Source organism: Photinus pyralis, unplaced genomic scaffold (genome assembly GCF_008802855.1).
Source record: "Photinus pyralis isolate 1611_PpyrPB1 unplaced genomic scaffold, Ppyr1.3 Ppyr1.4_LG8, whole genome shotgun sequence".
In the NCBI taxonomy this organism is placed as follows: domain Eukaryota; kingdom Metazoa; phylum Arthropoda; class Insecta; order Coleoptera; family Lampyridae; genus Photinus; species Photinus pyralis.
In genome coordinates, this window is record NW_022170819.1 from 18,129,924 (window position 1) to 18,144,085 (window position 14,162).

The 14,162-nt window shown below is 36.7% G+C and overlaps 3 protein-coding genes across 5 annotated transcripts; 1 reads left to right on the forward strand and 2 right to left on the reverse strand.

The window, feature by feature from the left end:
- Positions 1–16: 16 nt before the first annotated feature.
- Positions 17–4,647, reverse strand: LOC116178120. 2 transcript variants are annotated; one of them, XM_031497500.1, is made up of 5 exons: positions 4,387–4,647; positions 1,593–1,803; positions 1,463–1,542; positions 1,272–1,414; positions 17–811 (listed from the first exon to the last, which is right to left on the reverse strand). In XM_031497500.1, exons 1-5 carry the CDS (start codon positions 4,510–4,512, stop codon positions 340–342), a joined length of 1,032 nt encoding a protein of 343 aa, XP_031353360.1. In that variant the 5' UTR covers positions 4,513–4,647; the 3' UTR covers positions 17–339. The 2 variants fall into 2 exon arrangements, with proteins under 2 accessions (XP_031353360.1, XP_031353361.1); XM_031497501.1 differs by lacking the exon at positions 4,387–4,647 and adding an exon at positions 1,868–2,808.
- A 26-nt stretch (positions 4,648–4,673) lies between these two features.
- LOC116178119 lies at positions 4,674–13,535 on the forward strand. 2 transcript variants are annotated; one of them, XM_031497498.1, is made up of 9 exons: positions 4,674–4,812; positions 4,860–5,290; positions 5,336–5,459; positions 5,513–5,752; positions 5,870–6,105; positions 6,155–6,443; positions 11,447–11,715; positions 12,112–12,471; positions 12,520–13,535. In XM_031497498.1, the coding sequence occupies exons 1-9, from the start codon at positions 4,783–4,785 to the stop codon at positions 12,617–12,619; spliced, it is 2,079 nt and encodes a 692-aa protein (XP_031353358.1). In that variant the 5' UTR covers positions 4,674–4,782; the 3' UTR covers positions 12,620–13,535. The 2 variants fall into 2 exon arrangements, with proteins under 2 accessions (XP_031353358.1, XP_031353359.1); XM_031497499.1 differs by having other exon boundaries at positions 5,347–5,459.
- On the reverse strand, positions 10,549–11,481 carry LOC116178121 (transforming growth factor beta-1-induced transcript 1 protein). The gene is made up of 5 exons (XM_031497502.1): positions 11,342–11,481; positions 11,255–11,296; positions 11,037–11,210; positions 10,761–10,991; positions 10,549–10,713 (listed from the first exon to the last, which is right to left on the reverse strand). The coding sequence occupies exons 1-5, from the start codon at positions 11,342–11,344 to the stop codon at positions 10,639–10,641; spliced, it is 525 nt and encodes a 174-aa protein (XP_031353362.1). The 5' UTR covers positions 11,345–11,481; the 3' UTR covers positions 10,549–10,638.
- Positions 13,536–14,162: the final 627 nt, after the last annotated feature.

The following is a 14,162-nucleotide window of genomic DNA, read 5'->3' on the forward strand; positions in this document are numbered from 1 at the left end:
CAAACGTGTATCCAGATTATGTATAGATATAGAAGTCTTTATTATATAGTAGATAGTAAAAGTTTAAGTATAATATCACATTAAATAAACAATTAAAGATCACACCCTACTTAATACAGCGTTGCAAGAACATAAAACACACTGTGGTGCGTGAAATAGGAAATAAACGTAATTGTACTGTAAAGTAAGAGTATTGAACATTAAAAGCGTATTAGTTAGGGTACCAAGATAATTGCAAATATAAAGCTTGAATAAGGAAACCCATTCTATGTCCCAATAACTTCGGTAAACGTATATAGGTAATACTTGAAATACTAAATACAGCCTTTAAGTGGAGGTCTAAGCTTTCGATCCTCTATTCTGTCCGCTCCTATACTTCCTTCCTTCACCAGTGTGATACTGATTATTATTGGAACCTCGTCTACTTTGATACTGTGAATTATTACCGCCTCCGTTCGGGATTAGTGTCGGCAACGGAGTGTTATCGCCGCCATTTCCTCCATTTCTCTCGACACCCCTGCCACCATGCCAGTAGGTTTGCGCATGTAAAGGCGGAAACCAGTTTCCCCGGTAGTGTCCGGCGCTGTTGCCGCGATTACGTCCGCCGTTGCTCCGATTATTTTGCCCCCTCTGATTCTGGTAGGCGCCGCCGCTCGTACTCGCGGCGCCGTCCTGTCGCAGTTCGGAGTTCTCCCTGCGGAGGCGGCGTATTATCGTTTCGGCGTCTTCCAATTTGCGCAAGAGCTCCGGATCGGGCTGGGTGGCGCGTTCGATCTCTCGTTCGCGATCGCGTTCGTATCGTTCTAACTTTCTGGAAACAGAAAATTCGTGTCATAAGTGCGCTCGTTTGGACCCACCCCCGTTTTTGCCATTGGGGACTGCCAAATTGTATACACTTGTCCGTGTTATTCTCACATATGAGCCATTCTTATACTGATGGCCGTTATTTTTACAAGACCTTGGAGCACAAGATCATAGTCCATTTAAAAATGGACTAATCTATTAAAAACTGTTTTAATGATGATTAAGTATTTATGTTATAGTACGGCCTATAAAGAAGTGACAACAGTGACTACCACATAATCCCGATATTGCTCTAGGTGGTATGCTGTCAAAGTAAACAAATTTAGAAGTGAAAATTTGTATCATTATCAGAATTCAGCTTTTGGGCCAATATGGCTTGCTTTGATGCCTAAAAAACTCTATTTCACATACTAAAAAAAATGTAAATTGGAAGCAATGGGGGTTTCAATTGCTTGACCCACACTTACTTCTTTTGCTCCTCGACTATCGCAGAAAGGTAAGCGTTTCTCGTGTCAATATCCTGCAGCTGGATTTTAAGTTCACCCAATTCCTTTTCTAATATTTCCACCTGTAGCGGTGTGACATTCACTTGTTTCGGACTGAAATACGCCTAAAACAAGCAATATTACCAACGATCTTACTGCTAGCGGGATTCAACCTTTGGCTTTGTATCGTCCTCGGGAGATGACGGTGAACTGGGAAGCCCGCCTTTTAGAAATACGAGTTGAAATTGTAGTTCTACGGGAGTGAGTCGATTAAGCGGAGAATGATGTTATCCGAATGCTTACCTCTGTTGCGATGCCTGAGATTATCGACTTCTTTGTGAAGACCGGCGAGCATTTGTGTGTGTTGCTCTTGAAGGAAGCGTATGTTTTGTTCCAATTGTGCGACTCTGGACGCATCGTGTCCCTTGGGTGTATCAATGGGACGACTCGTTAAATCCGATCTTCCACCAGTAACCAACTCTCCATTCAGATTTGAGGTTTTGGGTTTTGTCACCTGGATAGATAATATCTCATCATTAAAGCCTTAAGCTGCAAGCAATGGTTCTACAAAAATTCACCTGCCCGAAAGGTGCAACCGGTATCTTGACCATCACTTTTGATGCCATTTTGTCTTAAAGCAACACAAAACTGAGAGACTGAGAAAAATACACGCGATAGGTACAAATGGATGAATCAGCACGGTAAAAATAAACGCATATGAGCGAAATTATAAATTTAAATTCGAATGTCACAACAAATTATTTAAAACGTTACGCCGTCTTTCCGGTTTAAATATTTATAAAGTTGAAGACCGGTCGTTTTTGTTTATATTTAACGCCGACGACCGTCTTTTGCTAACGCCGCTTCTGCTCACCTACGCAGCGCGGCTTTGTTATTGATTTCTTTAGAAATCAATTAGGGAACACATAAGCGAGGGCTCTTTCAAATACATTTAGCTTCATCGCAAATTTACGTAACTGATGCGTAGGTGTAATGATTCAAAAACATGTTTTTAAATTAGAAGACGGGTCCAGATACATTTAATCGCAGTCAAATGAAAGTGTGAGAACCGTATTCCACCAATAATATGACGCTATGGGGTGTACCACGTGCAACCCCATGGCTTGGGTACAAACATTGATTCATAACGTAGTGAGTCATTTGTTTCAAAACTGAGTTCATGAAACTACAATGACGCAGCAGGTCTTATATTTACGCTCCGCCAACCACTGATTTCATTGTGATGAAAATACACAAATGATTGTTTAAAACGCTAAAAAATATCGTGTAGGTAGTTCCCACTTTTGATAGGAAAGTTACTTATTATGATTCTGGGTCCATAATCCAAAGAATTAATCCACTTGTAAGAGTATGCAGCAAATTTGATATCAGAACTCTTAAGTTTGCCTAATTTTAAAAACCCGCCATTTTAATGTTGAAGAGAGAGAATGGTAAGGCCGTATAGCCAAGGGAGGATAATGGGGGTTCAACAATCCCCTCAGAAATTTGGAACAACAATAAATCAGCGGAAATTTTGAGGATATGAAAAGGAAACAGAAAATAAAACGAAAGTTTTAAACGATTATGGGAAAATTTATGAGTAGAAAAGATTCACCTTGTCGGCCATCTTGGATTTTCGGGGTCAATCAAATTGATATTCAGAGATTTGATGCCATTAGCCATTTGAACCTTAATCAGATGATAATTTTGATTTTTTAAATTGTATATTGGATTTTGGTCCATACGATCTCCGAATCGATAATTCATCCTGATACACCGCTAAAAAAATCACTACACGATCGACTGGCATAGATTCTCTTTGAAAGCTTTGGTAAGAATCCCGCTCCCCCACCAGATTTGTATCTGAAACGACCAATTTTTTCCTGGACGCAACTTTTGTGGAAAGCGCGCCCTCTTAACCAATACAAATCCCTCGTCACATGCTCGGCGTTTCGCAAAACGAAACAAAAGGTCTGTGAGATCGTGACAACACTGTCACGTTTAATTATTTCACGTATAAAATTTACTATACCCTCAACTTTGTAAATTTGACAAAAAAATCTTTAAACCCTAAAGCGGTATCACATGTTACACTAGATAAATTTTTCTATATAAAGGTGTTTAACATTTTATTATCCATAATAAGGCAGCATTCAGTTCAACAAACAAATGAGTAACGAAAAACAATTGAATTTTTTTAAATAACAAACAAAATCATATTGCTAATTAAAAAAATTGTTTTTCGTCACTCAAAAAAAATGAGTGCTGAAATAAAAACAACTGAATGCTACCTTATGATGGATAGTAAAATGTTAAATTGTCCATAGAAAAAATTTTTAAAGTCGTTATTTACCAAGATATAGTATATTCCATATATATAAAGGCATGGGCTGGCCAGCCTGTATATCTTATGATAAAGACAGGAGGACACATTGCGCACAATAGAGCCTTTTTTCGTTTAATTTTATTAAAATTGGCGTATTGAACAGAAGAGTACGTAGAAAGTCAGAATAGAATATTGCAAAAAATTTGCTCGGTTTCCTTCACACCTACCTACCACAAAAAAGGCGTCACCCCACCCAGAATTGAGTTCCAAGCCCCAGTTTAATAGCAGTACAGGAATTACACAAAAATGTTCTAATATCTTCTAATGAAGGTGTAGGTATACACAGCAGAATCTATTAAGAAACGCACCCATAAAAAAAATGTGTGAAGAATTCAAAGTAGGTACCTACTGAAGTTAGTGTCCACTATAACATTGCCGTTTTTTGAAAACCTGATTCCTGAAATGACCGAAAAAAGCAAGGGTATAATGGAAACTGCATTTGGTATATTAAAATTGAGCAGGTAAAATTCAGGTGTTAGTACCTAGATAGAGAAATATACAAGGTGTCTAGTTAAGTTACGGATACTATGAACGGTATTGCAGTTTATTTATGGCAAGGAGTTTTTGTATCAACAATACCATTATGCAGATAGATTACCTAATGATGCCCTTTTCATAATATCCACTACATACAGGACACCCTATGTATCAATAAGCTTGAAGAGCGACTTGCTTCGTGCCTACTACCTTTTGATGGTATGTGACACTTACCAGAACCTGTCGTATGATATCCAGTTCATCGTCTAAGGGCGGTAAAACAATGGTGTTGATTGGCAGTCTTCGATCCGCATACAGCATTCTACTTCTCGAAGAACGTAGGTGCTGCATACTTTTCATGATACGAAAATATTTGGCATTTCGAATTATTTTGAACTACAAAACCTAAATGCCCATTAGAACTTATCCATTACCTCAATTGTGTCGGAATCAATATGAATTTGATTGATAACTTAACCTTTCACTTGATGCACCTGCTGCGGAGGGTGTAAACAAACAGGTGGTTACCATGGATACCCATAGGTGACTTGTCAACACAAAAATGACATTTAATTTACATTACATCAATTTTTCACTATTACACTACTTTTTTTAAGTTTTTCTGAACGTATGTTAAAATGTAAAATGAAAGACATCCAAGTAAGACATATTCCCTACATTTACCAGTACTTATTACCTAATTCTAGGCGGCCAGTTCCATGGATATAATCACTTTGGCTAAACAATTAAACAATGACCATTTGAGAGAAAAATTGTTGGATAGTTTCATACTAAAAAAACGCACACAAAAGGGGAGGAAGACCCGATTTAAGGTTCATCCGGATACGTTATCTTCCTCAGACTCTGATGAACCGAACGAGCAGTGCACGAACGGGTTTACGCACCACCACCGTTACCTTTACGACTGCACCGAAAAGCTTATGTGCGATCATGAACAGGCCAGCTCCGTTAGCATTCCATCACCGAAGCATTCGGAAGTGCTGCAGACTACGATTCCGAAGCAGTTTCCTAGCAGAGTTAAACGAAAAAGCACACCGCGATCGCCGAACGTACAGCAAATGGATGCGAAACTCCTCTCTCTTCTGCAGAAAATCTATTTGTGCATCGAGAGTATTAGGTAGGTGTCCGTGGAGAGTTATTGTCGATAAACTTATGGCCGTAGAATCTCAATAGACTTGAAAATTGTCAAGCCCGATGGCACAGCTGAATGGGAGAAGAGGCGTACGCGATCTGCGGAGTTCTGCTCTCGACTACAAAGAAACTATCTCTACCAACTTACTCGTCAGGTCTAAACACCAAACGGTGGTGATGTCAAAATTTATACCTAACACTGTTTTAGATCGCAGATTTGCAGGTAAAGGGTAGAAGTTCCGATCAGGCACTACCCCTACTCACTAGCGCATATCAAACTTTACTGCAAGCATTTCAAGCATACCACAATCACATTCCAATTTCGCTAGGTGATCTTGTCCCCGATAAATTGAGGATGCTTGTTGAGTATGCCAACGAATTATGTGATTTCTATGTGGAGTTGTTACGTGAGGAGACCGATGGACTGCTCAAGAAGGATTTGTTGGAGGTATTGCTCCTTTTTACTGTCAATTAGGCTAGGTCTATTTGCCACATTTAATTGCAAGTGCAATGTGCCAGTTAAAATGAGCAATTATAGATTTGTATGATTTGTGATCACTTTTAGAACATTCGAAATGGTTGCGCCATGGTTTTGAGTAGGGTAAACGAAATGACGATTCCCCTTCAGGAGACAGTCTCAAAAAGGAGGTCCGTTTCGAAATCCTCCCTAGCATCAAGGAAAAAGTGCACATGCAAGAAAGCGTTGAATGATAAACTCTCCATGTACTCGATTCCCAATGCGTGTAAAAAGGATTTACTGTTGAAGAAATCGACCGCCGAGAAATTAAACGGTGTAACTAGGTAGTGGGGGGCGCAGTGTTCTTATGCTCATTAATGGTGAACACTTTAGGTGTGGGCCGTGTGTACAGTCGAGGTATAAAACGGCAGGATTTAAGCACAGACCCCCTGTGAACAGATCTGCGCCGGCGAAACCGAAACTCTTCCCCAAACGAACATTGGAACCTATCAAAGAAACGCCAGTGGAAAGTCCGAAAAACCATGACGATATTGAGACAATGGTTAAGGTACATAAGGACAAAGAGATGACTAAAATGAATCAAAGCATAGATACGGAATGGGAACAAGTGGTACTGCAATTTAGAGGTTTATGTGAGAGTCTTACTGCTAAAGAAAAGAGAGTAAGTAGTTATTTGTCCATTATCAGACACCTACAGTTAAAAAAGAACAGGCATCATATTTAGGTCTTTTGCACTGCTTCTCTGTGGGTGGAGGATTCCTCATCATGTTTGTGCAGCTAGGTTTCCACCAGAGTGCTACAGTCAACCCTTTCATATAGGTACAGGGGGGTTCACGTAGCCAGTCGGTTAGAAGTTTTAACTTGCGGTTGAAATAAAAAAAAATTCAAGATGGCGCGGCTTGCCTCAATTCCGGAAGTGGCGCCATCTCGGCTTTTTTAAATAGAACATACCATTTTTGCTAAATGCACTATTTTATTCTAATTCAACGCAATGAGGGCGAATACCTCTCTGTAAGTGCATTAAATGTTTGTTAGTCTTGACGTTGTGATACAATTGTACATAGTTTTTTACAAAAAATAAAAATAAGAATTTATAGTTTTTGGCACATCAATTTCTATGAATTTGAAGATGGCAGGGTGCATTCAAAAATACCTACAGTTCAAGAAAACTGAGCACTCTTTTTTATAATTGAATCCGTAAAGCCCAATGAATTTATTTAGTAACCGTCGACAGTCTGCTGCGATTTTTCAAAGTTAGCAATCAAAAAATGTCAAAAACTTAACAGTACTTCAGATTTAGGGTCACTTTTATTAACATTCTGTATGTCTGTATCCAGCAGTTTTTTAGTTATTGAATAACAAACAAATTAAAAACAACACAAAATGGAGATAATGATCCATAGTGAAAATTGGACGAATTAGCTTGAACACTAAAGGTAAGTTCATAGCTCTCCGTTCATACGTTTCCGTTTGTCCGTTAGCCAATCAGAAGACAGCAAATTTTTAAATCGTACGTCGTCCGTTTACGACGGAAAAGTTGGTTGAAGTTGAACATTTACGTTTCCGTTGGTCCGTTTTTAACAAGAGTGAGGTTATGTTTGGTACGTTAACAGCGTTCGCCTACTCGTTCTTCACGGTAATATGCCAGATAGCAATGTGTTCTTACTTTCGTACCTTTTTTACATACTGAAAGTCACTGACGGTGCAGTACAAAATAAAGTTTAGGTTATGATTATACTTATTTGCAAATGTACAATGTGGACGGATTGCTATGAACCTTGACAAAATGTACTATCCGTTTGACGGATCAACGCAACGGATGAACGGACAGCTATGAACCCACCTTAAGATTGTTTGACATTTGATTCGAAGTACATTCCAAATAAAACGATTGTTTCCAAAGCCTACTACACCTAATGAAAAATAAGAATATTTCTTTCAAAAAATGCCAATAACTACCGGATGGATACAGAATGATAATAAAAGTGGTTCTAAAAATTCATTTCTGGCATTAGAAATAGTAGTTGAAGTTTTTGACTTTTTTTTTAATTGTTAACTTAAATCGCAGCAGTCCTGGAAACTTTTTTAAGACTTTTGGTGGCCATTGAAAAAATTCCTTATGCTTTACGAGTTCGGTTAAGTATAAAAAAGAGCACTCACTTATCTTGAAAAGAAAATTTGACGTGTCAAAAGCTACAATGAAAATTTAGAATAAAATAGTGTATTTAGAAAAAATAGAAAATGACATGTTTGTTTTTAAAAGAAACAAGATGCCGCCACTTCCAGTATTTACGGAAGCGGCGCCATCTTGAAATTATTTTATTTCAATTCGTGACGGTCGCTTACGGTTGTAAACCAAATTTCACGTTTCTATTTCCACTCCAAGTTAAAAAACTTCTAACGAACGGGTTACGGGTTCTTTATTGACAATCCTGCATAAGACTTTTGTCAGGTGCAGGGAGATGCAATTCAAAGTGTAAGGAATTTTTGAGTGATCGCTGAGAATCTTGAAAAAGTTTCCAGGGTTGCTGAGATTTTTCAAAATTACCAATCAAAAAATGTCAAAAACTTCCTTCTTCATTCCGAACAACTTTTTTAAAAACATTTGTATGTATCTCGTCTCCAAAGAGGAACATTTTTTGAAAAGCCGCCCAAGTTTTTTTTTTTAAATTCAATATCTTCTCAGTTTCATAAATGGCAGTAGTTACCCTTCCGCTTAAGTTTTAAAAAAAAATGCACCCCAAATTTTTGACATTGACAGATGATTATGAATAATCGCCACATTAATTACTTTAACTGAAACTTTTAAAAAACACAACGCAATTATTTCCAGATGTCCCAAATATTTCTTAATGTAATCCCACCAATCAAAATACAAGGCGATTATTTAAACAAAATTAAAGCAACGTCGACTTCAAATATGGTCAAATTTGTGTTCCAATTCAAATAAAAACCACATTTAAACCTAAATAAAATGAAATTTACCTCATTACTATTATGGTCACTTTGTCCGTCCCTACGGCTGTGTTGCTACTAGATGAGCCGTTCTATTTTTGTCGCTAATTGGTTTGTTATGGTGTCGAGACTTGCACCAGCGGAGGACTTTTTCTGCGTTTATTACTAAAAAAGTGATAGTAAAAAAATCGACATCGGTTAGGTTGGATTTATTAATAGCTATTTATATATCAAGTACATAAACTGGGTCTTTATGGACGAGCCGGTTATTTGGCCGAGCGAGCTTGCGAGCGAGGCGCAAATAAATACGGCGAGTCTACATAAAGCCTATTTATGGACGTGATATATCTGACGACTTCAACAACCCTTAAAGAAGAAAATTTCATGGAATTTAATAAATGATAAAATCTATATATCATTGACAACAGATGTCAAGCATTTGTCAAGTATTTCTAAAATACTGGCATGTACCTTGGATCGACACCTGACTACGACTGTCACATTGACAGGCGGCCCTTTTACTTTATCATTATGGACTAGGCCATCATATTGGAAATTATGGCCGCTAATTGCGACTTTAATCACCGTATTATAAACCAGTCGTACATAAAATTCTTAACGTTTTCAGTAGGTAGGAAAACTGTTTAATTTCTTCTTATCAAACTAATCGTTAAGTTTCGTTACTTTACCAAAACCGTATCTTTCATAAAAGACTAAGGAAGTGTGCCATTATTTATGGGAGGAATTTTCTGAAATGTTCTTGCTAAAAAAGTAAAAGTAAAAAATCGCACAAAAAATAGAAGTATATACATTTAAGAGGCGCAAGAAAATTAATACGCATGCGCAGATTTAGATATTCTTATTTGTGGTCCAATTCTGGTTAAATTTTTTTTCGGAAACCAGAAGGCATTAGAAAAACGTTTTTGCCCTCTCTATCACCCATTTTTTTTTACATAATAATAATAATGCTTTTAATTATCCAAAAAAATGTACAGAAATAAAATACAACTTCTACAAGGTTAAGTTCAGTTCGGCGGAAAATACCGTCGTCTGTTCCTCCACTTAACCTTGTTTCCATATTTACCGGCTATGTCCTGTATATTATTGATTGAAAATGTTTGATCAATAAATAAAAATAAGCGAAACAAAAAAAAACACTTCCATTATTTTCCAAATATTTCATTTACCATAAATAGAAATAATAATAATAATAACGGTCTTTATTAATTTTGTTTTTGATAGCCACGAAAAATACATTGCCTAGGGCGTGATTCAGGAGTAGAAAGGATACCCCTGCTCTTTCATCTAACCCATAATGATTCCACTTAATCGACAATGTTGTGGTCATTAGTACGTAGAGATATAACATGGATTTTACAAGACATTGAATCACAGAAAAGAAATAAAAATATTAAAAATAAGATAAGTAAAATAGAAACAAAATTCAAAAGTGCTCTAATTATTATTGCCGTAGCAACTTCGAAATAATGCGAGTTCTAAATGCTTTGAAAGTGTACTTACTGATGTCCATATCTAGTGTATTAAACCATTGCGTTAAATTATAAGAGAATGACCTCTCAAGTATTGCCGTTGCATGAATAGGTGGTGTAAGCAGCCGTTTATGGCGTAAATTTAAGGTATGAACATCAGTTCGAAATTTCAACTTGTTATAGAGATAAGGAGGCGTCTTATTTATTAATAGTTTATAATAAAAGCAGGCTTTCTTGAAAAGGAGATATATGGCGTCTATGGTTTTAGTAAAAATATTAATTATTTTATTATATGATATATTACTATATTGAATCAACAAATGCAACGTGATAATTTATATAAACTAATAAACTAAAAGCACCATACAGCAGGATACAGTAAAGCCAAAGCATGATCGAACAGTAAATGTTCTAAGTACATTTCGAGCATATCGGTTTTCCAGCTTGTACACTAAACGAGTCCTCGTCAATTGGCTGCTTGCACTTCTAAAATCGAACAGGGTAGATTTGTTAGGACAATTACAAGGTCATACCTGGCACACGAAGCATTCCTGATGCCACTTTTTATCGAGTGCGACTACCGCCTGATCCATCAGCGGTTGTCCACACTGCGCGCACTTTTCGCCGAATTTCTCATAGAAATCCTTCTTGCAATAGGGATGCCCGTTCTTCTCCATAAAACTGGTGCCGCACAGACTTGTCTGGCAAACGGTGCACACGAAATGCTCCTCGTGCCAGTCCGCACCCAGGGCATGTATTATTTTCTGCACAAACTGTATGAAGCGCAAGCTTTGATCATCTCAACTTACGTTTCGAATGGGCTGTTTGCAAGCGAAACATTTCTTAAGAAACATTATCGCATAATCTTCATCGCAGTACGGCTGACCTTCGTGCTGTTGGAACTTATTGTCTTTAATCGGCCCCTTGCATTTCGCACACACGAAATGCTCCGGATGGTACGTCTTCCCGAGAGCGCTCAAGACCTACCGACAGTAATAAGTGCACGGAATACTATTAGATCACTTACCTGGCCTGTTATCGGCTTATTGCAAACGACACAAGTAGAACTCTGCAATTCGCATTTTTGTTAGGAATTAATCTTTGAATTACTTACCATTGCAAATTTAGGTCAAGTCATTTGACAGAGAAATGTTCACAGTTCACTGGATCATTTAAATGTACAGGCTAAGGCAACTCCTTATTGATTCTTCTATTTTAGGAGGTGAGTCAGGCACAATTAGAGATTTTATTAAAAAACCTAATGGAGATGGCTCTAAGTGGAAAAATCAATAACAACACACCGAATGGTATAAATGGGTCGCACATCAACAGCTGCAAGGATTCGGGCCCGACGAAGAGTTTACCGAATTTGGCAGTCTCGAAAACTCAAAATGGAGAAATTCACATTAAGAATGGATACAATTTGGAAGGATTGAAGACAAGTGCAGAGAACAAACAGGAAAGCACTCATTCGTTACAAAGCCAGTGGTTAGTATATCAAAATGAGTCACATAGGTGACTACATTTCTTGATAGTTTATCAGCGATTACTAATAGGAGGGTGGTAAAACTTTTATTAGCGTTTACAAAATATCTACAAAGTTTGGGTCCAGTTAGACTTTGTGCAATGAAAAGGATTATTAATGACGAATTCATGCACCAGTTTAAAAACTGGCCCTATTTATTTTCTCAGCAGTTTTCTTTTATTCTTTTGTTTCAATGCTTTTCTTTACTAGTTAAATTGAATTATACCTATCAGAGCATTAAACTAATTTGTGTTCTCACAAAAATCTTTTCTCAGCATTCCCAACCAACCATTCATTTTTGTTTAGAGCATTAGTACTTGGGATTTTCAAAATTTTCCTAAAATTTTTCTATTTTCCAGGAAAATCCTGGAAGTCAGCGGTGCGAAAAACGCCCAATTGATATGTATCCGAGATGAAGGTTCAGGAATTGAAGTTCCCAAGAATCCCAATCCTTCTCTGGCGACTCTACCACCCGAAACAACCGAACATGAACCGGCGCCCATCACAAAGGTTCTAGCCGAGCGAATAGAAAACGAAACTGTACCATTAGAAACAAATGTAAAAATTAGTCACCCACCACCACCACGAAAATTGACGCCACTACCGAAACACAAAATTAAAACGATTTTGCAAGGCAAATTAAGTCACGCCAAGGTGATGAAGATGTTGCCGATGTATTGTAAGTCGACAGATCAACATCCCTGGGAGGTGGTTGATAAGTAAGGTGTTCTACGTCTACGATCTTGCCTAATGCATCTTTGTTACAGCATAACGCATAGGTTGTTAGAAGACATACTGTTAGTAATTTCCAAAGAAATTCAAGTGGGCGACATTCTACAAAGTTTATACAATTCGGAATTTTTGTGAATTTTCTTTATGTATTATTTATACAATATACATGAGAAATCACTTCCGATTCATTGTGTACCTTTATCAAAAAATGTTTTGGGTTTAAATTCAGTTGAGGTTTTGAGATGACAAAGCAAAGTGCAATTTTTAGAACATGTATTTCAGGGCGTTCTCAACATTGGCAAATCTAGAGCTGCAAATAATATCACTGAACGATGTCCTAAGTTGCACCTTTGCAGATTTCCATTCATTTAAATGTAAATGATTGAAGATGCACGTTTGTTCATAGCTTAGAGAACATTTTGATGACTTTAATGTTTCAGCTGAAGGTTGTACCCCCCTTCACAGTAGATAAATGTCTGAAACGACACTGTGATAGTTTTCCTACGATTTTTATAAACCTGCATAAAAATTGCAGTTAGCTCAAATATAAAAAATAGCTGTCAACATTTTCAAGCAAGCAGAAGCGTCATTAATTAACAGATATGTCGTTGCTTAAATAGAGACAAAATGCTAGGTTACTCTAGTCAAACTATTCTTTTTGCCACAAAAACGCAGGAAAAGAAAGGCATGCGCAGCTCAAAGCCAGCTCATTAATTGCTGCAAAAAGACTTGCATGCAATTTTTATAAAACCGGGGCTATTTTTCTTGCATGAACCGCGCAGGGATAAATGTTTGCGTCACCAACCTTTTTTATTAATCTTATATTTAAATTGCACCATGTCAAATACAATTATGCAATGCTTTGCTCTTGCAATTCCTTGAGCGTTGCATTGCTCCAAGTTAAGCCCTTAGTATCTGCATACAGATTGAGATAAATTCATTACTTTAGCCTAAACTTTCCGGTATCAATGAAAAGTTTACAAACGGGGTACAATAAAAATGTAGAAAAATTCCTAATAAACTGGACCTACTATATACAAGAATAATTTTAAATATGCCCCAATCAATAACATAGTGTGATGTTGAAAGGGTGTTTCGAGATACAAATTAGTATTCACTTACGAATGGCCATTTGAAAATGTATTATTTTAAACTGTAATGTAACTAATAAATAGGTTTTGGTACATTTATTTTTTCTTTGGTTAGTAAAAATTGGCACAGCTACATATTTTTGAATAGCTATTTTTAAATGCATATATTAAAAAAAATAAATTCATATTTTGGCATTTTACAGAGCATATTATTGCTGTGTAAATAATGTCAAGTACCAAAGCACTAATAGGAACAACATGAGGAAAAGTCAAACACAATCCCTCAGTTAAACTGTTATCACAAATAGTGTTGCAAAATTTTCGTAATTTATATATCATTGCGAATATTCGGAAACTTTTGAGAATATTTCAGCATTTAGGGTAATATTCACCTTTTACCAAATATACTATCCTATTCTATACTAATTACAATACACCAAAGACCGAATTATCTTTTAATAAGGTTATGTTTTTCAAAAACAATAAAATGCATTTGAATTTTAAATTGTTTATTTAACATACATAAAAAAAACCTTTAAAACAAAAAATTCAGACAAATTACAGAAAAAAATTCGAAAATAAAAATT

What these genes read in the sequence shown, in the direction of transcription:
- LOC116178120 (XM_031497500.1), bottom strand. Translation starts at nt 4,512, where the DNA reads ATGAAAAGTATGCAGCACCTACGTTCTTCGAGAAGTAGAATGCTGTAT. An exon ending in ATATCATACGACAGGTTCTG is followed by an intron (nt 1,804 to 4,386) that starts GTAAGTGTCACA and finishes TTATCTATCCAG; the next exon opens with GTGACAAAACCCAAAACCTC. An exon ending in TCTCAGGCATCGCAACAGAG is followed by an intron (nt 1,543 to 1,592) that starts GTAAGCATTCGG and finishes TCACTCCCGTAG; the next exon opens with AACTACAATTTCAACTCGTA.
- LOC116178119 (XM_031497498.1), top strand. Translation starts at nt 4,783, where the DNA reads ATGTTAAAATGTAAAATGAAAGACATCCAA. An exon ending in TTGTGCATCGAGAGTATTAG is followed by an intron (nt 5,291 to 5,335) that starts GTAGGTGTCCGT and finishes TTATGGCCGTAG; the next exon opens with AATCTCAATAGACTTGAAAA. An exon ending in CATTCGTTACAAAGCCAGTG is followed by an intron (nt 11,716 to 12,111) that starts GTTAGTATATCA and finishes TCTATTTTCCAG; the next exon opens with GAAAATCCTGGAAGTCAGCG.
- LOC116178121 (XM_031497502.1), bottom strand. An exon ending in GCAAACAGCCCATTCGAAAC is followed by an intron (nt 10,992 to 11,036) that starts GTAAGTTGAGAT and finishes CAGTTTGTGCAG; the next exon opens with AAAATAATACATGCCCTGGG. An exon ending in AGGAATGCTTCGTGTGCCAG is followed by an intron (nt 10,714 to 10,760) that starts GTATGACCTTGT and finishes GTTCGATTTTAG; the next exon opens with AAGTGCAAGCAGCCAATTGA.